Source organism: Dermacentor andersoni, chromosome 2, assembly GCF_023375885.2.
Source record: "Dermacentor andersoni chromosome 2, qqDerAnde1_hic_scaffold, whole genome shotgun sequence".
Lineage (NCBI taxonomy): Eukaryota > Metazoa > Arthropoda > Arachnida > Ixodida > Ixodidae > Dermacentor > Dermacentor andersoni.
In genome coordinates, this window is record NC_092815.1 from 253,673,985 (window position 1) to 253,698,683 (window position 24,699).

The 24,699-nt window shown below is 51.3% G+C and overlaps 1 protein-coding gene across 1 annotated transcript; it reads right to left on the reverse strand.

Moving 5' to 3' along the window:
* Positions 1-23,430: 23,430 nt before the first annotated feature.
* Positions 23,431-24,300, reverse strand: LOC140216034 (uncharacterized). The gene has a single exon (XM_072286314.1). It carries the CDS (start codon positions 24,298-24,300, stop codon positions 23,605-23,607), a length of 696 nt encoding a protein of 231 aa, XP_072142415.1. The 3' UTR covers positions 23,431-23,604.
* Positions 24,301-24,699: the final 399 nt, after the last annotated feature.

Here is a 24,699-nt window from a genome sequence, read left to right on the forward strand (position 1 = left end):
GCCAAACCACAAGTTGAGCATGCACATGCTGCTTTGCCAGAGTGCGCACGCGGATTTCTGCCAAACAACGTGCTAAGCACGCCCATACTGCGCTTTTCAGCGCACACGCATGCATTTGTGTCAAACCACTTGTTGAGCATGCACATGCATCTTTTGGTAGACGCGCACGTTGTGTTCCGCCAAACCGCAAGTTAAGCATTCACATGCTGCTTTTGTCAGAGCGCGCACGTGGATTTCTGACAAACGACGTGCATAGCACGCCCATGCTCTGCTTTTCAGCGCACGCGCGTGCATTTGTGTCAAACCACTTGTTGAGCTTGCACATGCATCTTTTGGTATTCGCGCACGTTGTTTTCTGCCAAACCACAAGTTAAGCATGCACAAGCTGTTTTTGTCAGAGCGCCCACGTGGATTTCTGCCAAACGACATGCCAAGCACGCCCATGCTGCGCTTTTCAAAGTACGCGCATGCATTTGTGCCAAACCACTTGTTAAGCATGCACATGCATCTTTTGGTTGACGCGCACGTTGTTTTCTGCCAAAGCGCAAGTTAAGCATGCACATTCTGCTTTTGCCAGAGTGCGCACATGCATTTCTGCCAAACAACGTGCTAATCACGCACATGCTGCGCTTTTCAGCGCACGCGCATGCATTTGTGCCAAACCACTTGTAAAGCACGCACATGCATCTTTGGGTAGACGCGCACGTTGTTTTCTGCGAAACCACAAGTTAAGCACGCACATTCTGCTTTTGCCAGACCGCGCACGTGGATTTTTGCCAAAGAACGTACTAACCACGCCCATGCTGCGCTTTTCAACGCACGCGCATGCATTTGTGCCAAACCACTTGTTAAGCACGCACATGCATCTTTGGGTAGACGCGCACGTTGTTTTCTGTCAAACCACAAGTTGAGCATGCACATGCTGCTTTGCCAGCGTGCGCACGTGGATTTCTGCCAAACAACGTGCTAAGCACGCCCATGCTGCGCTTTTCAACGTACGCGCATGCATTTGTGCCAAACCACTTGTTAAGCATGCACATGCATCTTTTGGTTGACGCGCACGTTGTTTTCTGCCAAAGCGCAAGTTAAGCATGCACATTCTGCTTTTGCCAGACCGCGCACGTGGATTTCTGCCAAACAACGTGCTAACCACGCCCATGCTGCGCTTTTTAGCGCACGCGCATGCATTTGTGCCAAACCACTTGTTAAGCATGCACATGCTTCTTTTGGTAGACGCGCACGTTGTTTTCTGCCAAACCACAAGTTATGCATGCGCATGCTGCTTTTGTAAGAGCGCGCATGTGGATTTCGGCCAAACGACGTGCCAAGCACGCCCATGCTGCGCTTTTCGACGTACGCGCATGCATTTGTGCGAAACCACTTCTTAAGCATGCACATGCATCTTTGGGTAGACGCGCACGTTGTTTTCTGCGAAACCACAAGTTAAGCATGCACATGCTTCTTTTTAGAGCGCGCACGTGGATTTCTGAGAAACGACGTGCCAAGCACGCCCATGGTGCGCTTTTCAGCGCACGCGCATGCATTTGTGCCAAACCACTTGTTAAGCATGCACATGTATCTTTGGGTAGACGCGCACGTTGTTTTCTGCCAAACCACAAGTTGAGCATGCACATGCTGCTTTTGCCAGAGTGCGCATGTGGATTTCTACCAAACAACGTGCTAACCAAGCCCATGCTGCGCTTTTCAGTGCACGCGCATGCATTTGTGTCAAACCACTTGTTGAGCATGCACATGCATCTTTTGGTAGACGCGCGCGTTATTTTCCACCAAACCGCAAGTTAAGCATGCACATGCTGCTTTTGTCAGAGCGCGCACGTGGATTTCTGACAAACGACGTGCCAAGCACGCCCATGCTGCGCTTTTCAGCGCACACGCATGCATTTGTGCCAAACCACTTGTTAAGCATGCACATGGATCTTTCGGTAGACGCGCACGTTGTTTTCTGCGAAACCACAAGTTAAGCATGCACATGCTGCTTTGTCAGAGCGCGCACATGGATTTCTGAGAAACGACTCGCCAAGCACGCCCATGGTGCGCTTTTCAGCGCACGCGCATGCATTTGTGCCAAACCACTTGTTAAGCATGCACATGTATCTTTGGGTAGACGCGCACGTTGTTTTCTGCCAAACCACAAGTTGAGCATGCACATGCTGCTTTTGCCAGAGTGCGCATGTGGATTTCTACCAAACAACGTGCTAACCAAGCCCATGCTGCGCTTTTCAGTGCACGCGCATGCATTTGTGTCAAACCACTTGTTGAGCATGCACATGCATCTTTTGGTAGACGCGCGCGTTATTTTCCACCAAACCGCAAGTTAAGCATGCACATGCTGCTTTTGTCAGAGCGCGCACGTGGATTTCTGACAAACGACGTGCCAAGCACGCCCATGCTGCGCTTTTCAGCGCACACGCATGCATTTGTGCCAAACCACTTGTTAAGCATGCACATGGATCTTTCGGTAGACGCGCACGTTGTTTTCTGCGAAACCACAAGTTAAGCATACACATGCTGCTTTGTCAGAGCGCGCACATGGATTTCTGAGAAACGACTCGCCAAGCACGCCCATGGTGCGCTTTTCAACGTACGCACATGCATTTGTGCCAGACCACTTGTTAAGCATGCACATGCATCTTTGGTAGACGCGCACGTTGTTTTCTGTAAAACCACACGTTAAGCATGCACATGCTGCTTTTGCCAGAATGCGCACGTGCATTTCTGCCAAACCACGTGCTAAGCACGCCCATGCTACGCTTTTCAGCCCACGCGCATGCATCTTTTGGTGCACGCGCACGTTGTTTTCTGCCAAACCACAAGTTAAGCATGCACATGCTGCTTTTGTTAGAGCGCGCACGTGGATTTCGGCCAAACGACGTGCCAAGCACGCCCATGCTGCGCTTTTCAACGTACGCGCATGCATTTTTGCGAAACCACTTGTTAAGCATGCAAATCCATCTTTCGGTAGTTGCGCACGTTTTTTTCTGGGAAACCACAAGTTAAGCCTGCCCATGCTGCTTTGTCAGAGCGCGCACGTGGATTTCTGAAAAACGACGTGCCAAGCACGTGCATGCTGCACTTTTCAACGCACGCACACGCATTTGTGCCGAACCACTTGTTAAGCATGCACAAGTATCTTTAGGTAGACGCGCACGTTGTTTTCTGCCAAACCACAAGTTGAGCATACACATGCTGCTTTTGCCAGAGTGCGCATGTGGATTTCTACCAAACAACGTGCTAACCAAGCCCATGCTGCGCTTTTCAGCTCACGCGCATGCATTTGTGCCAAACCACTTGTTAAGCATGCACATGCATCTTTGGGTAGACGCGCACGATGTTTTCTGCGAAACCACAAGTTAAGAATGCACATGCTGCTTTGTCCGAGCGCGCACGTGGATTTCTGAGAAACGACTCGTCAAGCACGCCCATGGTGCGCTTTTCAGCGCACGCGCATGCATTTGTGCCAAACCACTTGTTAAGCATGCACACGTATCTTTGGGTAGACGCGCACGTTGTTTTCTGCCAAACCACAAGTTAAGCATGCACATGCTGCTTTTGTCAGAGCGCGCACGTGGATTTCTGCCAAACGACGTGCCAAGCACGCCCATGGTGCACTTTTCAGAGCACGCGCATGCATTTGTGCCAAACCACTTGTTACGCATTGACATGCATCTTTGGGTAGACGCGCACGTTGTTTTCTGCCAAGCCACAAGTTGAGCATGCACATGCTGCTTTGCCAGAGTGCGCACGTGGATTTCTGCCAAACAACGTGCTAAGCACGCCCATACTGCGCTTTTCAGCGCACACGCATGCATTTGTGTCAAACCACTTGTTGAGCATGCACATGCATCTTTTGGTAGACGCGCACGTTGTGTTCCGCCAAACCGCAAATTAAGTATGCACATGCTGCTTTTGTCAGAGCGCGCACGTGGATTTCTGACAAACGACGTGCCAAGCACGCCCATGCTCTGCTTTTCAGCGGACGCGCATGCATTTGTGTCAAACCACTTGTTGAGCTTGCACATGCATCTTTTGGTATACGCGCACGTTGTTTTCTGCCAAACCACAAGTTAAGCATGCACAAGCTGTTTTTGTCAGAGCGCCCACGTGGATTTCTGCCAAACGACATGCCAAGCACGCCCATGCTGCGCTTTTCAAAGTACGCGCATGCATTTGTGCCAAACCACTTGTTAAGCATGCACATGCATCTTTTGGTTGACGCGCACGTTGTTTTCTGCCAAAGCGCAAGTTAAGCATGCACATTCTGCTTTTGCGAGACAGCGCACGTGGATTTCTGCCAAAGAACGTGCTAACCACGCCCATGCTGCTCTTTTCAACGCACGCGCATGCATTTGTGCCAAACCACTTGTTAAGCACGCACATGCATCTTTGGGTAGACGCGCACGTTGTTTTCTGCGAAACCACAAGTTAAGCATACACATGCTGCGTTGTCAGAGCGCGCACGTGAATGTCTGACAAACGACGTGCCAAGCACGCCCATGGTGTGCTTTTCAGCGCACGCGCATGCATTTGTGCCAAACCACTTGTTAAGCATGCACACGCATCTTTGGGTAGACGCGCACGTTGTTTTCTGCCAAACCACAAGTTAAGCATGCACATGCTGCTTTTGTGAGAGCGCGCACGTGGATTTCTCCCAAGTGACGTGCCAAGCACGCGCATGCTGCACTTTCAGCGCACGCGCATGCATGTGTGCCAAACCACTTGTTAAGCATGCACATGCATCTTTGGGTAGACGCGCACGTTGTTTTCTGCGAAACCACAAGTTAAGAATGCACATGCTGCTTTGTCCGAGCGCGCACGTGGATTTCTGAGAAACGACTCGCCAAGCACGCCCATGGTGCGCTTTTCAGCGCACGCGCATGCATTTGTGCCAAACCACTTGTTAAGCATGCACACGCATCTTTGGGTAGACGCGCACGTTGTTTTCTGCCAAACCACAAGTTAAGCATGCACATGCTGCTTTTGTCAGAGCGCGCACGTGGATTTCTGCCAAACGACGTGCCAAGCACGCCCATGGTGCACTTTTCAGAGCACGCGCATGCATTTGTGCCAAACCACTTGTTACGCATTGACATGCATCTTTGGGTAGACGCGCACGTTGTTTTCTGCCAAGCCACAAGTTGAGCATGCACATGCTGCTTTGCCAGAGTGCGCGCGTGGATTTCTGCCAAACAACGTGCTAAGCACGCCCATACTGCGCTTTTCAGCGCACACGCATGCATTTGTGTCAAACCACTTGTTGAGCATGCACATGCATCTTTTGGTAGACGCGCACGTTGTGTTCCGCCAAACCGCAAATTAAGTATGCACATGCTGCTTTTGTCAGAGCGCGCACGTGGATTTCTGACAAACGACGTGCCAAGCACGCCCATGCTCTGCTTTTCAGCGGACGCGCATGCATTTGTGTCAAACCACTTGTTGAGCTTGCACATGCATCTTTTGGTATACGCGCACGTTGTTTTCTGCCAAACCACAAGTTAAGCATGCACAAGCTGTTTTTGTCAGAGCGCCCACGTGGATTTCTGCCAAACGACATGCCAAGCACGCCCATGCTGCGCTTTTCAAAGTACGCGCATGCATTTGTGCCAAACCACTTGTTAAGCATGCACATGCATCTTTTGGTTGACGCGCACGTTGTTTTCTGCCAAAGCGCAAGTTAAGCATGCACATTCTGCTTTTGCGAGACAGCGCACGTGGATTTCTGCCAAAGAACGTGCTAACCACGCCCATGCTGCTCTTTTCAACGCACGCGCATGCATTTGTGCCAAACCACTTGTTAAGCACGCACATGCATCTTTGGGTAGACGCGCACGTTGTTTTCTGCGAAACCACAAGTTAAGCATACACATGCTGCGTTGTCAGAGCGCGCACGTGAATGTCTGACAAACGACGTGCCAAGCACGCCCATGGTGTGCTTTTCAGCGCACGCGCATGCATTTGTGCCAAACCACTTGTTAAGCATGCACACGCATCTTTGGGTAGACGCGCACGTTGTTTTCTGCCAAACCACAAGTTAAGCATGCACATGCTGCTTTTGTGAGAGCGCGCACGTGGATTTCTCCCAAGTGACGTGCCAAGCACGCGCATGCTGCACTTTCAGCGCACGCGCATGCATGTGTGCCAAACCACTTGTTAAGCATGCACATGCATCTTTGGGTAGACGCGCACGTTGTTTTCTGCGAAACCACAAGTTAAGAATGCACATGCTGCTTTGTCCGAGCGCGCACGTGGATTTCTGAGAAACGACTCGCCAAGCACGCCCATGGTGCGCTTTTCAGCGCACGCGCATGCATTTGTGCCAAACCACTTGTTAAGCATGCACACGCATCTTTGGGTAGACGCGCACGTTGTTTTCTGCCAAACCACAAGTTAAGCATGCACATGCTGCTTTTGTCAGAGCGCGCACGTGGATTTCTGCCAAACGACGTGCCAAGCACGCCCATGGTGCACTTTTCAGAGCACGCGCATGCATTTGTGCCAAACCACTTGTTACGCATTGACATGCATCTTTGGGTAGACGCGCACGTTGTTTTCTGCCAAGCCACAAGTTGAGCATGCACATGCTGCTTTGCCAGAGTGCGCGCGTGGATTTCTGCCAAACAACGTGCTAAGCACGCCCATACTGCGCTTTTCAGCGCACACGCATGCATTTGTGTCAAACCACTTGTTGAGCATGCACATGCATCTTTTGGTAGACGCGCACGTTGTGTTCCGCCAAACCGCAAATTAAGTATGCACATGCTGCTTTTGTCAGAGCGCGCACGTGGATTTCTGACAAACGACGTGCCAAGCACGCCCATGCTCTGCTTTTCAGCGGACGCGCATGCATTTGTGTCAAACCACTTGTTGAGCTTGCACATGCATCTTTTGGTATACGCGCACGTTGTTTTCTGCGAAACCACAAGTTAAGCATGCACAAGCTGTTTTTGTCAGAGCGCCCACGTGGATTTCTGCCAAACGACATGCCAAGCACGCCCATGCTGCGCTTTTCAAAGTACGCGCATGCATTTGTGCCAAACCACTTGTTAAGCATGCACATGCATCTTTTGGTTGACGCGCACGTTGTTTTCTGCCAAAGCGCAAGTTAAGCATGCACATTCTGCTTTTGCCAGACAGCGCACGTGGAATTCTGCCAAAGAACGTGCTAACCACGCCCATGCTGCTCTTTTCAACGCACGCGCATGCATTTGTGCCAAACCACTTGTTAAGCACGCACATGCATCTTTGGGTAGACGCGCACGTTGTTTTCTGCGAAACCACAAGTTAAGCATACACATGCTGCGTTGTCAGAGCGCGCACGTGGATGTCTGACAAACGACGTGCCAAGCACGCCCATGGTGTGCTTTTCAGCGCACGCGCATGCATTTGTGCCAAACCACTTGTTAAGCATGCACACGCATCTTTGGGTAGACGCGCACGTTGTTTTCTGCCAAACCACAAGTTAAGCATGCACATGCTGCTTTTGTGAGAGCGCGCACGTGGATTTCTCCCAAGTGACGTGCCAAGCACGCGCATGCTGCACTTTCAGCGCACGCGCATGCATGTGTGCCAAACCACTTGTTAAGCATGCACATGCATCTTTGGGTAGACGCGCACGTTGTTTTCTGCCAAACCACAAGTTGAGCATGCACATGCTGCTTTTGCCAGAGTGCGCACGTGGATTTCTGACAAACAACGTGCCAAGCACGCCCATGCTGCGCTTTTCAGCGCACGCGCATGCATTTGTGCCAAACCACTCGTTAAGCATTGATATGCATCTTTGGGTAGACGCGCACGTGTTTTTCTGTCAAACCACAAGTTGAGCATGCACATGCTGCTTTGCCAGCGTGCGCACGTGGATTTCTGTCAAACAACGTGCTAAGGACGCCCATGCTGCGCTTTTCAACGTACGCGCATGCATTTGTGCCAAACCACTTGTTAAGCATGCACATGCATCTTTTGGTTGACGCGCACGTTGTTTTCTGCCAAAGCGCAAGTTAAGCATGCACATTCTGCTTTTGCCAGACCGCGCACGTGGATTTCTGCCAAACAACGTGCTAACCACGCCCATGCTGCGCTTTTCAGCGCACGCGCATGCATTTGTGCCAAACCACTTGTTAAGCATGCACATGCTTCTTTTGGTAGACGCGCACGTTGTTTTCTGCCAAACCACAAGTTATGCATGCGCATGCTGCTTTTGTAAGAGCGCGCATGTGGATTTCGGCCAAACGACGTGCCAAGCACGCCCATGCTGCGCTTTTCGACGTACGCGCATGCATTTGTGCGAAACCACTTCTTAAGCATGCACATGCATCTTTGGGTAGACGCGCACGTTGTTTTCTGCGAAACCACAAGTTAAGCATGCACATGCTTCTTTGTCAGAGCGCGCACGTGGATTTCTGAGAAACGACGTGCCAAGCACGCCCATGGTGCGCTTTTCAGCGCATGCGCATGCATTTGTGCCAAACCACTTGTTAAGCATGCACATGTATCTTTGGGTAGACGCGCACGTTGTTTTCTGCCAAACCACAAGTTGAGCATGCACATGCTGCTTTTGCAAGAGTGCGCATGTGGATTTCTACCAAACAACGTGCTAACCAAGCCCATGCTGCGCTTTTCTGTGCACGCGCATGCATTTGTGTCAAACCACTTGCTGAGCATGCACACGCATCTTCGGGTAGACGCGCACGTTGTTTTCTGCCAAACCACAAGTTAAGCATGCAAATGCTGCTTTTGTCAGAGCGCGCACGTGGATTTCTGCCAAACGACGTGCCAAGCACGCGCATGCTGCACTTTCAGCGCACGCGCATGCATGTGTGCCAAACCACTTGTTAAGCATGCACATGCATCTTTGGGTAGACGCGCACGTTGTTTTCTGCCAAACCACAAGTTGAGCATGCACATGCTGCTTTTGCCAGAGTGCGCACGTGGATTTCTGACAAACAACGTGCCAAGCACGCCCATGCTGCGCTTTTCAGCGCACGCGCATGCATTTGTGCCAAACCACTCGTTAAGCATTGATATGCATCTTTGGGTAGACGCGCACGTGTTTTTCTGTCAAACCACAAGTTGAGCATGCACATGCTGCTTTGCCAGCGTGCGCACGTGGATTTTTGTCAAACAACGTGCTAAGCACGCCCATGCTGCGCTTTTCAACGTACGCGCATGCATTTGTGCCAAACCACTTGTTAAGCATGCACATGCATCTTTTGGTTGACGCGCACGTTGTTTTCTGCCAAAGCGCAAGTTAAGCATGCACATTCTGCTTTTGCCAGACCGCGCACGTGGATTTCTGCCAAACAACGTGCTAACCACGCCCATGCTGCGCTTTTCAGCGCACGCGCATGCATTTGTGCCAAACCACTTGTTAAGCATGCACATGCTTCTTTTGGTAGACGCGCACGTTGTTTTCTGCCAAACCACAAGTTATGCATGCGCATGCTGCTTTTGTAAGAGCGCGCATGTGGATTTCGGCTAAACGACGTGCCAAGCACGCCCATGCTGCGCTTTTCGACGTACGCGCATGCATTTGTGCGAAACCACTTCTTAAGCATGCACATGCATCTTTGGGTAGACGCGCACGTTGTTTTCTGCGAAATCACAAGTTAAGCATGCACATGCTTCTTTGTCAGAGCGCGCACGTGGATTTCTGAGAAACGACGTGCCAAGCACGCCCATGGTGCGCTTTTCAGCGCACGCGCATGCATTTGTGCCAAACCACTTGTTAAGCATGCACATGTATCTTTGGGTAGACGCGCACGTTGTTTTCTGCCAAACCACAAGTTGAGCATGCACATGCTGCTTTTGCCAGAGTGCGCATGTGGATTTCTACCAAACAACGTGCTAACCAAGCCCATGCTGCGCTTTTCAGTGCACGCGCATGCATTTGTGTCAAACCACTTGTTGAGCATGCACACGCATCTTCGGGTAGACGCGCACGTTGTTTTCTGCCAAACCACAAGTTAAGCATGCACATGCTGCTTTTGTCAGAGCGCGCACGTGGATTTCTGCCAAACGACGTGCCAAGCACGCCCATGGTGCACTTTTCAGAGCACGCGCATGCATTTGTGCCAAACCACTTGTTAAGCATTGACATGCATCTTTGGGTAGACGCGCACGTTGTTTACTGCCAAACCACAAGTTGAGCATGCACATGCTGCTTTGCCAGAGTGCACACGCGGATTTCTGCCAAACAACGTGCTAAGCACGCCCATACTGCGCTTTTCAGCGCACACGCATGCATTTGTGTCAAACCACTTGTTGAGCATGCACATGCATCTTTTGGTAGACGCGCACGTTGTGTTCCGCCAAACCGCAAGTTAAGCATGCACATGCTGCTTTTGTCAGAGCGCGCACGTGGATTTCTGACAAACGACGTGCATAGCACGCCCATGCTCTGCTTTTCAGCGCACGCGCGTGCATTTGTGTCAAACCACTTGTTGAGCTTGCACATGCATCTTTTGGTATTCGCGCACGTTGTTTTCTGCCAAACCACAAGTTAAGCATGCACAAGCTGTTTTTGTCAGAGCGCCCACGTGGATTTCTGCCAAACGACATGCCAAGCACGCCCATGCTGCGCTTTTCAAAGTACGCGCATGCATTTGTGCCAAACCACTTGTTAAGCATGCACATGCATCTTTTGGTTGACGCGCACGTTGTTTTCTGCCAAAGCGCAAGTTAAGCATGCACATTCTGCTTTTGCCAGAGTGCGCACATGCATTTCTGCCAAACAACGTGCTAATCACGCACATGCTGCGCTTTTCAGCGCACGCGCATGCATTTGTGCCAAACCACTTGTAAAGCACGCACATGCATCTTTGGGTAGACGCGCACGTTGTTTTCTGCGAAACCACAAGTTAAGCACGCACATTCTGCTTTTGCCAGACCGCGCACGTGGATTTTTGCCAAAGAACGTACTAACCACGCCCATGCTGCGCTTTTCAACGCACGCGCATGCATTTGTGCCAAACCACTTGTTAAGCACGCACATGCATCTTTGGGTAGACGCGCACGTTGTTTTCTGTCAAACCACAAGTTGAGCATGCACATGCTGCTTTGCCAGCGTGCGCACGTGGATTTCTGCCAAACAACGTGCTAAGCACGCCCATGCTGCGCTTTTCAACGTACGCGCATGCATTTGTGCCAAACCACTTGTTAAGCATGCACATGCATCTTTTGGTTGACGCGCACGTTGTTTTCTGCCAAAGCGCAAGTTAAGCATGCACATTCTGCTTTTGCCAGACCGCGCACGTGGATTTCTGCCAAACAACGTGCTAACCACGCCCATGCTGCGCTTTTTAGCGCACGCGCATGCATTTGTGCCAAACCACTTGTTAAGCATGCACATGCTTCTTTTGGTAGACGCGCACGTTGTTTTCTGCCAAACCACAAGTTATGCATGCGCATGCTGCTTTTGTAAGAGCGCGCATGTGGATTTCGGCCAAACGACGTGCCAAGCACGCCCATGCTGCGCTTTTCGACGTACGCGCATGCATTTGTGCGAAACCACTTCTTAAGCATGCACATGCATCTTTGGGTAGACGCGCACGTTGTTTTCTGCGAAACCACAAGTTAAGCATGCACATGCTTCTTTGTCAGAGCGCGCACGTGGATTTCTGAGAAACGACGTGCCAAGCACGCCCATGGTGCGCTTTTCAGCGCACGCGCATGCATTTGTGCCAAACCACTTGTTAAGCATGCACATGTATCTTTGGGTAGACGCGCACGTTGTTTTCTGCCAAACCACAAGTTGAGCATGCACATGCTGCTTTTGCCAGAGTGCGCATGTGGATTTCTACCAAACAACGTGCTAACCAAGCCCATGCTGCGCTTTTCAGTGCACGCGCATGCATTTGTGTCAAACCACTTGTTGAGCATGCACATGCATCTTTTGGTAGACGCGCGCGTTATTTTCCACCAAACCGCAAGTTAAGCATGCACATGCTGCTTTTGTCAGAGCGCGCACGTGGATTTCTGACAAACGACGTGCCAAGCACGCCCATGCTGCGCTTTTCAGCGCACACGCATGCATTTGTGCCAAACCACTTGTTAAGCATGCACATGGATCTTTCGGTAGACGCGCACGTTGTTTTCTGCGAAACCACAAGTTAAGCATGCACATGCTGCTTTGTCAGAGCGCGCACATGGATTTCTGAGAAACGACTCGCCAAGCACGCCCATGGTGCGCTTTTCAGCGCACGCGCATGCATTTGTGCCAAACCACTTGTTAAGCATGCACATGTATCTTTGGGTAGACGCGCACGTTGTTTTCTGCCAAACCACAAGTTGAGCATGCACATGCTGCTTTTGCCAGAGTGCGCATGTGGATTTCTACCAAACAACGTGCTAACCAAGCCCATGCTGCGCTTTTCAGTGCACGCGCATGCATTTGTGTCAAACCACTTGTTGAGCATGCACATGCATCTTTTGGTAGACGCGCGCGTTATTTTCCACCAAACCGCAAGTTAAGCATGCACATGCTGCTTTTGTCAGAGCGCGCACGTGGATTTCTGACAAACGACGTGCCAAGCACGCCCATGCTGCGCTTTTCAGCGCACACGCATGCATTTGTGCCAAACCACTTGTTAAGCATGCACATGGATCTTTCGGTAGACGCGCACGTTGTTTTCTGCGAAACCACAAGTTAAGCATACACATGCTGCTTTGTCAGAGCGCGCACATGGATTTCTGAGAAACGACTCGCCAAGCACGCCCATGGTGCGCTTTTCAGCGCACGCGCATACATTTGTGCCAAACCACTTGTTAAGCATGCACATGCTTCTTTTGGTAGACGCGCACGTTGTTTTCTGCCAAACCACAAGTTATGCATGCGCATGCTGCTTTTGTAAGAGCCGCGCATGTGGATTTCGGCCAAACGACGTGCCAAGCACGCCCATGCTGCGCTTTTCGACGTACGCGCATGCATTTGTGCCAAACCACTTGTTAAGCATGCACATGTATCTTTGGGTAGACGCGCACGTTGTTTTCTGCCAAACCACAAGTTGAGCATGCACATGCTGCTTTTGCCAGAGTGCGCATGTGGATTTCTACCAAACAACGTGCTAACCAAGCCCATGCTGCGCTTTTCAGTGCACGCGCATGCATTTGTGTCAAACCACTTGTTGAGCATGCACATGCATCTTTTGGTAGACGCGCGCGTTATTTTCCACCAAACCGCAAGTTAAGCATGCACATGCTGCTTTTGTCAGAGCGCGCACGTGGATTTCTGACAAACGACGTGCCAAGCACGCCCATGCTGCGCTTTTCAGCGCACACGCATGCATTTGTGCCAAACCACTTGTTAAGCATGCACATGGATCTTTCGGTAGACGCGCACGTTGTTTTCTGCGAAACCACAAGTTAAGCATGCACATGCTGCTTTGTCAGAGCGCGCACATGGATTTCTGAGAAACGACTCGCCAAGCACGCCCATGGTGCGCTTTTCAGCGCACGCGCATGCATTTGTGCCAAACCACTTGTTAAGCATGCACACGCATCTTCGGGTAGACGCGCACGTTGTTTTCTGCCAAACCACAAGTTAAGCATGCACATGCTGCTTTTGTCAGAGCGCGCACGTGGATTTCTGCCAAACGACGTGCCAAGCACGCCCATGGTGCACTTTTCAGAGCACGCGCATGCATTTGTGCCAAAACACTTGTTAAGCATTGACATGCATCTTTGGGTAGACGCGCACGTTGTTTACTGCCAAACCACAAGTTGAGCATGCACATGCTGCTTTGCCAGAGTGCGCACGTGGATTTCTGCCAAACAACGTGCTAAGCACGCCCATACTGCGCTTTTCAGCGCACACGCATGCATTTGTGTCAAACCACTTGTTGAGCATGCACATGCATCTTTTGGTAGACGCGCACGTTGTGTTCCGCCAAACCGCAAGTTAAGCATGCACATGCTGCTTTTGTCAGAGCGCGCACGTGGATTTCTGACAAACGACGTGCCAAGCACGCCCATGCTCTGCTTTTCAGCGCACGCGCGTGCATTTGTGTCAAACCACTTGTTGAGCTTGCACATGCATCTTTTGGTATACGCGCACGTTGTTTTCTGCCAAACCACAAGTTAAGCATGCACAAGCTGTTTTTGTCAGAGCGCCCACGTGGATTTCTGCCAAACGACATGCCAAGCACGCCCATGCTGCGCTTTTCAAAGTACGCGCATGCATTTGTGCCAAACCACTTGTTAAGCATGCACATGCATCTTTTGGTTGACGCGCACGTTGTTTTCTGCCAAAGCGCAAGTTAAGCATGCACATTCTGCTTTTGCCAGAGTGCGCACATGCATTTCTGCCAGACAACGTGCTAATCACGCACATGCTGCGCTTTTCAGCGCACGCGCATGCATTTGTGTCAAACCACTTGTAAAGCACGCACATGCATCTTTGGGTAGACGCGCACGTTGTTTTCTGCGAAACCACAAGTTAAGCACGCACATTCTGCTTTTGCCAGACCGCGCACGTGGATTTCTGCCAAAAAACGTGCTAACCACGCCCATGCTGCGCTTTTCAACGCACGCGCATGCATTTGTGCCAAACCACTTGTTAAGCACGCACATGCATCTTTGGGTAGACGCGCACGTTGTTTTCTGTGAAACCACAAGTTAAGCATGCACATGCTGCGTTGTCAGAGCGCGCACGTGGATGTCTGACAAACAACGCGCTAATCACGCCCATGCTGCGCTTTTCAGCGCACGCGCATGCATTTGTGCCAAACCACTTGTTAAGCATGCACATGCATCTTTGGGTAGACGCGCACGTTGTTTTCTGCTAAACCACAAGTTAAGCATGCACATGCTACTTTTGCCAGAGCGCGCACGTGGATTTTTGCCAAACGACGTGCCAAGCACGCGCATGCTGCACTTTTCAGCGCGCGCGCATGCATTTGTGCCAAACCACTTGTTAAGCAATCACAAGCATCTTTGGGTAGACGCGCACGTTTTTTTCTGCGAAACCACAAGTTAAGCATGCACATGCTGCGTTGTCAGAGCGCGCACGTGGATTTCTGACAAACGACGTGCCAAGCACGCCCATGCTGCGCTTTTCAGCTCACGCGCATGCATTTGTGCCACACCACTTGTTAAGCATGCACATGCTTCTTTTGGTAGACGCGCACGTTGTTTTCTGCCAAACCACAAGTTAAGCATGCACATGCTGCTTTTGTAAGAGCGCGCACGTGGATTTCTGAGAAACGACTCGCCAAGCACGCCCATGGTGCGCTTTTCAGCGCACGCGCATGCATTTGTGCCAAACCACTTGTTAAGCATGCACACGCATCTTTGGGTAGACGCGCACATTGTTTTCTGCCAAACCACAAGTTAAGCATGCACATGCTGCTTTTGTCAGAGCGCGCACGTGGATTTCTGCCAAACGACGTGCCAAGCACGCCCATGGTGCACTTTTCAGAGCACGCGCATGCATTTGTGCCAAACCACTTGTTAAGCATTGACATGCATCTTTGGGTAGACGCGCACGTTGTTTACTGCCAAACCACAAGTTGAGCATGCACATGCTGCTTTGCCAGAGTGCGCACGCGGATTTCTGCCAAACAACGTGCTAAGCACGCCCATACTGCGCTTTTCAGCGCACACGCATGCATTTGTGTCAAACCACTTGTTGAGCATGCACATGCATCTTTTGGTAGACGCGCACGTTGTGTTCCGCCAAACCGCAAGTTAAGCATGCACATGCTGCTTTTGTCAGAGCGCGCACGTGGATTTCTGACAAAGGACGTGCCAAGCACGCCCATGCTCTGCTTTTCAGCGCACGCGCATGCATTTGTGTCAAACCACTTGTTGAGCTTGCACATGCATCTTTTGGTATACGCGCACGTTGTTTTCTGCCAAACCACAAGTTAAGCATGCACAAGCTGTTTTTGTCAGAGCGCCCACGTGGATTTCTGCCAAACGACATGCCAAGCACGCCCATGCTGCGCTTTTCAAAGTACGCGCATGCATTTGTGCCAAACCACTTGTTAAGCATGCACATGCATCTTTTGGTTGACGCGCACGTTGTTTTCTGCCAAAGCGCAAGTTAAGCATGCACATTCTGCTTTTGCCAGACCGCGCACGTGGATTTCTGCCAAAGAACGTGCTAACCACGCCCATGCTGCGCTTTTCAACGCACGCGCATGCATTTGTGCCAAACCACTTGTTAAGCACGCACATGCATCTTTGGGTAGACGCGCACGTTGTTTTCTGCGAAACCACAAGTTAAGCATGCACATGCTGCGTTGTCAGAGCGCGCACGTGGATGTCTGACAAACGACGTGCCAAGCACGCCCATGCTGCGCTTTTCAGCGCACGCGCATGCATTTGTGCCAAACCACTTGTTAAGCATGCACATGCTTCTTTTGGTAGACGCGCACGTTGTTTTCTGCCAAACCACAAGTTAAGCATGCGCATGCTGCTTTTGTAAGAGCGCGCACGTGGATTTCGGCCAAACGACGTGCCAAGCACGCCCATGCTGCGCTTTTCGACGTACGCGCATGCATTTGTGCGAAACCACTTGTTAAGCATGCACATGCATCTTTGGGTAGACGCGCACGTTGTTTTCTGCCAAACCACAAGTTAAGCATGCACATGCTGCTTTTGTGAGAGCGCGCACGTGGATTTCTCCCAAGCGACGTGCCAAGCACGCGCATGCTGCACTTTCAGCGCACGCGCATGCATTTGTGCCACACCACTTGTTAAGCATGCACATGCATCTTTGGGTAGACGCGCACGTTGTTTTCTGCCAAACCACAAGTTTAGCATGCACATGCTGCTTTTGCCAGAGTGCGCACGTGGATTTCTGCCAAACAACGTGCTAACCACGCCCATGCTGCGCTTTTCAGCGCACGCGCATGCATTTTTGCCAAACCACTTGTTAAGCACGCACATGCATCTTTTGGTTGACGCGCACGTTGTTTTCTGCCAAAGCGCAAGTTAAGCATGTACATTCTGCTTTTTCCAGACCGCGCACGTGGATTTCTGCCAAACAACGTGCTAACCACGCCCATGCTGCGCTTTTTAGCGCACATGCATGCATTTGTGTCAAACCACTTGTTGAGCATGCACATGCATCTTTTGGTAGACGCGCACGTTGTTTTCCGCCAAACCGCAAGTTAAGCATGCACATGCTGCTTTTGTCAGAGCGCGCACGTGGATTTCTGCCAAACAACGTGCTAACCACGCCCATGCTGCACTTTTCAACGCGCGCGCATGCATTTGTGCCAAACCTTTTGTTAAGCACGCACATGCATCTTTGGGTAGACGCGCACGTTGTTTTCTGCGAAACCACAAGTTAAGCATGCACATGCTGCGTTGTCAGAGCGCGCACGTGGATTTCTGACAAACGACGTGCTAAGCACGCCCATGCTGCGCTTTTCAGCGCACGCGCATGCATTTGTGCCAAACCACTTGTTAAGCATGCACGTGCTTCTTTTGGTAGACGCGCACGTTGTTTTCTGCCTAACCACAAGTTAAGCATGCGCATGCTGCTTTTGTAAGAGCGCGCATGTGGATTTCTACCAAACAACGTGCTAACCAAGCCCATGCTGCGCTTTTCAGCGCAGTCGCATGCATTTGTGCCAAACCACTTGTTAAGCATGCACATGCATCTTTGGGTAGACGCGCACGTTGTTTTCTGCCAAACCACAAGTTGAGCATGTACATGCTGCTTTTGCCAGAGTGCGCACGTGGATTTCTGCCAAACAACGTGCTAAGCACGCCCATGCTGCGCTTTTCAGCGCACACGCATGCATTTGTGTCAAACCACTTGTTGAGCATGCACATGCATCTTTTGGTAGACGCGCACGTTGTTTTCTGCCAAACCACAAGTTAAGCATGCACATGGTGCTTTTCTCAGAGCGCGCACGTGGATTTCTGAAAAACGACGTGCCAAGCACGCCCATGCTGCACTTTTCAACGCATGCATTTGTGCCAAACCACTTGTTAAGCATGCACATGCATCTTTGGTAGACGCGCACGTTGTTTTCTGCAAAACCACACGTTAAGCATGCACATGCTGCTTTTGCCAGAATGCGCACGTGCATTTCTGCCAAACCACGTGCTAAGCACGCCCATGCTGCGCTTTTCAGCGCACGCGCATGCATCTTTTGGTAGACGCGCACGTTGTTTTCTGCCAAACCACAAGTTAAGCATGCACAAGCTGTTTTTGTCAGAGCGCCCACGTGGATTTCTGCCAAACGACATGCCAAGCACGCCCATGCTGCGCTTTTCAACGTACGCGCATGCATTTATGCCAAACCATTTCTTAAGCATGCACATGCATCTTTTGGTAGACGCGCACGTTGTTTTCTGCCAAAGCGCAAGTTAAGCATGCACATTCTGCTTTAGCCAGACCGCGCACGTGGATTTCTGCCAAACAACGTGCTAACCACGCCCATGCTGCGCTTTTCAGCGCACGCACATGCATTTGTGCCAAACCACTTGTTAAGCATGCACATGCTTCTTTTGGTAGACGCGCACGTTGTTTTCTGCCAAACCACAAGTTAAGCATGCGCATGCTGCTTTTGTAAGAGCGCGCACGTGGATTTCGTCCAAACGACGTGCCAAGCACGCCCATGCTGCGCTTTTCAACGTACGCGCATGCATTTGTGCGAAACCACTTGTTAAGCATGCACATGCATCTTTGGGTAGACGCGCACGTTGTTTTCTGCGAAACCACAAGTTAAGCATGCACATGCTGCTTTGTCAGAGCGCGCACGTGGATTTCTGAGAAACGACGTGCCTAGCACGCCCATGCAGCGCTTTACAGCGCACGCGCATGCATTTGTGCCAAACCACTTGTTAAGCATGCACATGCATCTTTTGGTAGACGCGCACGTTGTTTTCTGCCAAACCACAAGTTAAGCATGCACGTGCTGCTTTTGTTATTGCGCGCACGTGGATTTCGGCCAAACTACGTGCCAAGCACGCCCATGCTGCGCTTTTCAACGTACGCGCATGCATTTGTGCGAAACCACTTCTTAAGCATGCAAATGCATCTTTGGGTAGACGCGCACGTTTTTTTCTGGGAAACCACAAGTTAAGCATGCCCATGCTGCTTTGTCAGAGCGCGCACGTGGATTTCTGAGAAACGACGTGCCAAGCACGTGCATGCTGCACTTTTCAGCGCACGCACACGCATTTGTGCCAAACCACTTGTTAAGCATGCACATGAATCTTTGGGTAGACGGGCACGTTGTTTTCTGCCAAACCACAAGTTGAGCATGCACATGCTGCTTTTGCCAGAGTGCGCATGTGGATTTCTACCAAACAACGTGCTAACCAAGCCCATGCTGCGCTTTTCAGCGCACGCGCATGCATTGGTGTCAAACCACTTGTTGAGCATGCACATGCATCTTTTGGTAGACGCGCGCGTTATTTTCCGCCAAACCGCAAGTTAAGCATGCACATGCTGCTTTTGTCAGAGCGCGCGCGTGGATTTCTGACAAACGACGTGCCAAGCACGCCCATGCTCTGCTTTTCAGCGCACGCACATGCATTTGTGTCAAACCACTTGTTAAGCATGCACATGCATCTTTGGGTAGACGCGCACGTTGTTTTCTGCCAAACCACAAGTTAAGCATGCACATGGTGCTTTTCTCAGAGCGCGCACGTGGATTTCTGAAAAACGACGTGCCAAGCACGCCCATGCTGCACTTTTCAACGTACGCGCATGCATTTGTGCCAAACCACTTGTTAAGCATGCACATGCATCTTTGGTAGACGCGCACGTTGTTTTCTGCAAAACCACACTGTGGTGTTGACCGAAGGTGGAAGTCACACTCCAGCCCTCCCGAAGTAAAAGCCGTTTATTTAACATATACAACCAATATATATAATGAAGAACAGAAGCGCCCCCTGGGGAATAAAGAACCGAAATGAATAACGAAACTGAATATAACATACTCCCTCCCTTATTTTTAGTGGTTAGTTGTTAGTAAGTATTAGTAACGAAAACCCCAAAGCATGCACACTGTACTTATTTACATATATTTACAACCTATGTACACAATGACAGACCACTAACTAATTGATCTGATAGTCTTTGAGCCACGCTGGTGGCCGGCGTTCTCGGGTCGGCCGCGTTGGACGTCGCACTGGTGACGGGCTCGTTGACTGCTGCTGCGGTATGCCAGGACACAGTGCCTGCGTCCTGGGAGAAGGAGGCTGTAGCACGGCAGGCTGCAGCACATCGGGAGACAGCGGCTGCGGCGTGGCAGGTGGGCCTGGTTCCCAGGTGCCCCTCTCCGGAACCCTGGAAAGCTTGGAGGCATTCCACGTACGGCCATCTCCAAGTCGGAAAGAGGCTGGTCCCCTCCTCTTGATCACCTCAGTGGGTGAAGAAAAGGCGCAGTCTCCCTTGAACCGAACGGACGGTTTTTTGACATGGACAAAATCGCCTACGGCTATCTTCGTCTTCTTGGCGGCTCTTCTTTTGTCCGTGTAGTGCTTGCTGCTTTGCTGCTGACGCCGAACCCTTTGACGAAGTCGCGCCAACTCCTTGGCTGGATCTTCCGCAAATGCTGGTGCCGAGAAACCCACGATATCCAGCCTGGTTCGGGGCATTCTACCATGCAGCAGAACTGCTGGGGCGACTCCGGTGGTGGCGTGCGGGGTACAGCGGTAAATGGCAAGGTATTCTGTGACAGCTTGCCGGAGTGGTCGTCTTTCGAGGAGTGAGACTTGAATGAAGTTTTTCAATGTACGATTGAAACGTTCTATTTGCCCATTGGCTTGGGGGTAGTATACTGAAGAATGTGAAAGACTGATGCCTCTGTGTTGCAGGAAAGTTATGAACTCACGCGAAGTGAACTGAGGTCCATTGTCACAAACGATCTCTTCCGGGTAGCCTTCCCGGGCAAAAACACTTCTTAAAAAGTCTTTCACGGTGCTCGTGGACACTCCGCTGCAAAAATACACCTCTGGCCATTTCGAATGGTAGTCAACAAGCGTTACAGCAAATCTGCTGTTGTAGGCTGCATGCTCCAAGGGACCAACAATGTCTAGGCCAAGCTTTTGCCACGGTCGCTCAGGTCATTCAACAGGTTGCAACGGTGCTGGTGATGTTTTGGCGGACTTATCTGCCTCCAGGCAGATATGGCAGTTATTTACTGCCGTTTCCACTTGCTTATCCATTCGTGGCCACCAGAACCGCTCACGCAGTCGCGCCTTCGTGCGCGTGATACCCGGATGTGTCTCGTGCGCGATGCCGATGATCTGAGCCGTGAGGGAGGACGGAACAACGAGGCGCTCTCCACGCAGAAGCAGGTCATCGACAACAGAAACTTCTTCCCGAATGGCGTAGAATGGTTTCGCCTCTTCTGGTATGGACTTCTTTGGCGGCCAGGAACTCAGCACGAATGACTTGATGGTTTCCAGGCAACTGTCGTCGAGGGCGGCCTGCCTGAACTTCTCCTTAGTCACGCAGGCTGGCTCAATGAACGAGACAATTTCTTCCTCATTAGCAATCTCTGCCTCCGAGGTAGGTGCTGGTAGCCGAGAAAGTGCATCTGCTACAGTGTTTGTGGACCCCTTGCGGTATTCAACAGTGAAACTGTAGCAAAGCCGTCGTGCACTCCAGCGTGCGATTTGAAGTGGGCGTCTTCCATGTCCTTGTGACGACAACGAGGACACCAGTGCCTGGTGGTCTGTTCGAATTGTGAAATGGCGACCCCACAGGTACGTGTGCCATCGCTCACACGCCCAAATGCACGCAAGTGCTTCTCGTTCACCGACTGAATATTTTCTCTCTGCGGGCGACAGTGTACGAGATGCGAAAGCGACTGTGCGGAGCTCGTGGCCACTTTGTTGCTGCAGGAAGGACTGCTCCCAGCCCACAGTCGGACGCGTCGGTCGACACAACTACTGGCAATGACGGATCGAACATCTGGAGGACTGTACTTGACGAAAGCATTTCCTTGACCCTCCGGAAACTGCTGTCTGCTTCGGCAGACCAGATGAATGGCTCATTTTTGCGAAGTAAGACTCTCATAGGCTCAACCACTTGTGCCAAGTGTGGAACAAACTTGGAGTAGTATTCTACGAGGCCCAGGAACGAACGAAGGGCGGCCACATCAGTTGGCACTGGTGTGTTAACTATGGAGTCTACTTCCTCTGGAAGTGGCGAGATACCACGTGCAGTGACCTTGTGCCCTAGAAAGGCAAGTTCTGGAACGTCGAAAAGGCATTTGTTGTTCAGTTTCAGACCTGCGTTCTTGATCTTTTGCAGCACGGTCTTCAAGTTTGAAAGGTATTGCTCTGCGGTCTTGCCAAAAATGATGACATCATCAATGTAGAACAACACGCCAGGGCAGCGGTCAAGGATTTTCGCCATCATCTTCTGAAATGCCGCTGGGGCAGAAACCAACCCAAAGCAAACTCTTTTAAAACGGAAAAGGCCATCATGGGTGATGAAAGCTGTCAGATCCCTGCTGTCAGGGTGCAAGAGAACCTGATGGTAAGCAGAAGCCAAGTCAAGTTTGGAGAAGTGTGTAGCGCCTACCAAAGCGTGAAACAGCTCCTCTGTATGGGGCAATGGGAAACTGTCTGGAACAATAGCTTTGTTCGGCTCTCGAAGATCTACACAGATCCTGATGCTACCATCTTTCTTGTTAACAACAACAATGGGGGACACCCATTCAACCCATTCAGAAGCATCGATCCGCTCGATGATGTCAAGGCTCAGCAACCTATGCAGCTCATTTGATACTGGTGAACGGAGAGAATACGGCAGACGGCGAAGCTTCGAAGTTACAGGCTGCACGCCTTGCCGTGTCTTGATGCGATGCGTGAACCCCTTAGCAAGACCCAACTCGGGACTGAAAAGTGAACTGAACTCATGTGCTAAGGCTGGCGGAAGAGCTTTGTTATGGGGCTGTGTGCTTGACGGTGTGGAAATAGAACAGGATAGCGGGTCAACAACAGTCGGCTGCGGAGCAATATACGTGTATAAGCACTTGAGAGCAGAACCCTCAATGCGAAGATCCAAGGCTGTAATGCCGTCTAGACCGATCAGAGAAGTGCCTCGGTGAACAACATAAAAACGTAGTGACGCTGTGTGGCCTTTAAATCGAACGTCTGCCTGGAAACAACCTAGCACTGGAATCAGCCGTTGAGAGTAGTCAAACAGACTAACATGCGGAGCAGGCAGGAGCGGAACGCTCTGAAAATATCGACTGAATTCTTGTTCCGACAGGATTGAAACAGACGACCCTGAATCAACAAGGAATGTCAAAGTGACATTCGCGACTTGCAATTGAATATGAATTCCGCTACGCGCGGAACGTTGCACAGTCAAAACTTCCTCAGCACTGCTGGATGACGAAACATCTTCATGAAATTCAACTTCACGGACTCGGCCTTGCATTTGGGTTAGCTTGCGGTTGCATACCCTTTGAAAGTGGCCCTTGTGGCCGCAAAACGAACAAGTCTTGCCATGCGCTGGGCACTGTGGCGCTGACGCGATGTGGTCCCGCGAACCGCATCGGAAACAATGTGGCGAGCCGGAGCGGCTACTCTGTTCTCGGTACCGCTGAGGGGGGCGGTTCCGCTGCGGCGCACGTGAGCCGCTCGCGCTCCTCGTTAAATTCTGCTCTACGGTGGCTGCCGGTCGTGAATTCCTTTTTTTTTCGAAGAATGCGACGATGGTTTTCGACGCTGCCGCAATGAAATTGCTTCGACCGAAGCAGAAAGCTCCTTTAGCTCTTCAGCCGCCTGCTCAAACTGAAGTGCAATTCGAACAGAATTCTCGAATGAAAGTGTGGAACCCTCGAGCAGTAACCGCTCACGTACGCGAGGGGAAGCTACGCCGGCAACGAATTGGTCCCGCAAAGCATCATCTTGCGAGGCAAACGAGCAATGTGACGCTAGCTGCCGTAGAACGGCAACAAAGTCATGAACGGACTCGCCTGTGTGTTGGCTGCGGCAGTGAAAGCGATGACGCTCGATGATAACGTTGCGCGACGTCGAAAACTGTAGCCGTAATGCGGCGAATTCAGAGTCGTATTCGTCAGGAGGGGCCACGGCAGACTTGTCATCGGCGCGTGCTGCGGCACTTGGCGCGGCCGGTGCTGCGGCGCTCGTCCCTGCATGTAGCGTCTGATAAATACGCTGGCCCTCCGCCCCCAAACAATGCAAAAGAATAGCCTTGCGTTGCTCCGGCTTGAATGCGGCGGCTCCGGATGCCAGCAAGTACACGTTGAACATCTGCTCCCACTGCTCCCATGGCAATGAGGGACGGCCGGGCGTCGGAAGGACAAACGGCGGCGGAGCAAGCCCGGTGAAGTTCATGGTGGCGGATGCGGACGGCGCAGCGGGGCTGGGGGTACGTTCACGACATCCTCGTCGCCAATGTGGTGTTGACCGAAGGTGGAAGTCAGACTCCAGCCGTCCCGAAGTAAAAGCCGTTTATTTAACATATACAACCAATATATATAATGAAGAACAGAAGCGCCCCCTGGGGAATAAAGAACCGAAATGAATAACGAAACTGAATATAACACACACATTAAGCATGCACATGCTGCTTTTGCCAGAATGCGCACGTGCATTTCTGCCAAACCACGTGCTAAGCACGCCCATGCTGCGCTTTTCAGCGCACGCACATGCATCTTTTGGTAGACGCGCACGTTGTTTTCTGCCAAACCGCAGGTTAAGCATGCACATGCTGCTTTTGCCAGAATGCGCACG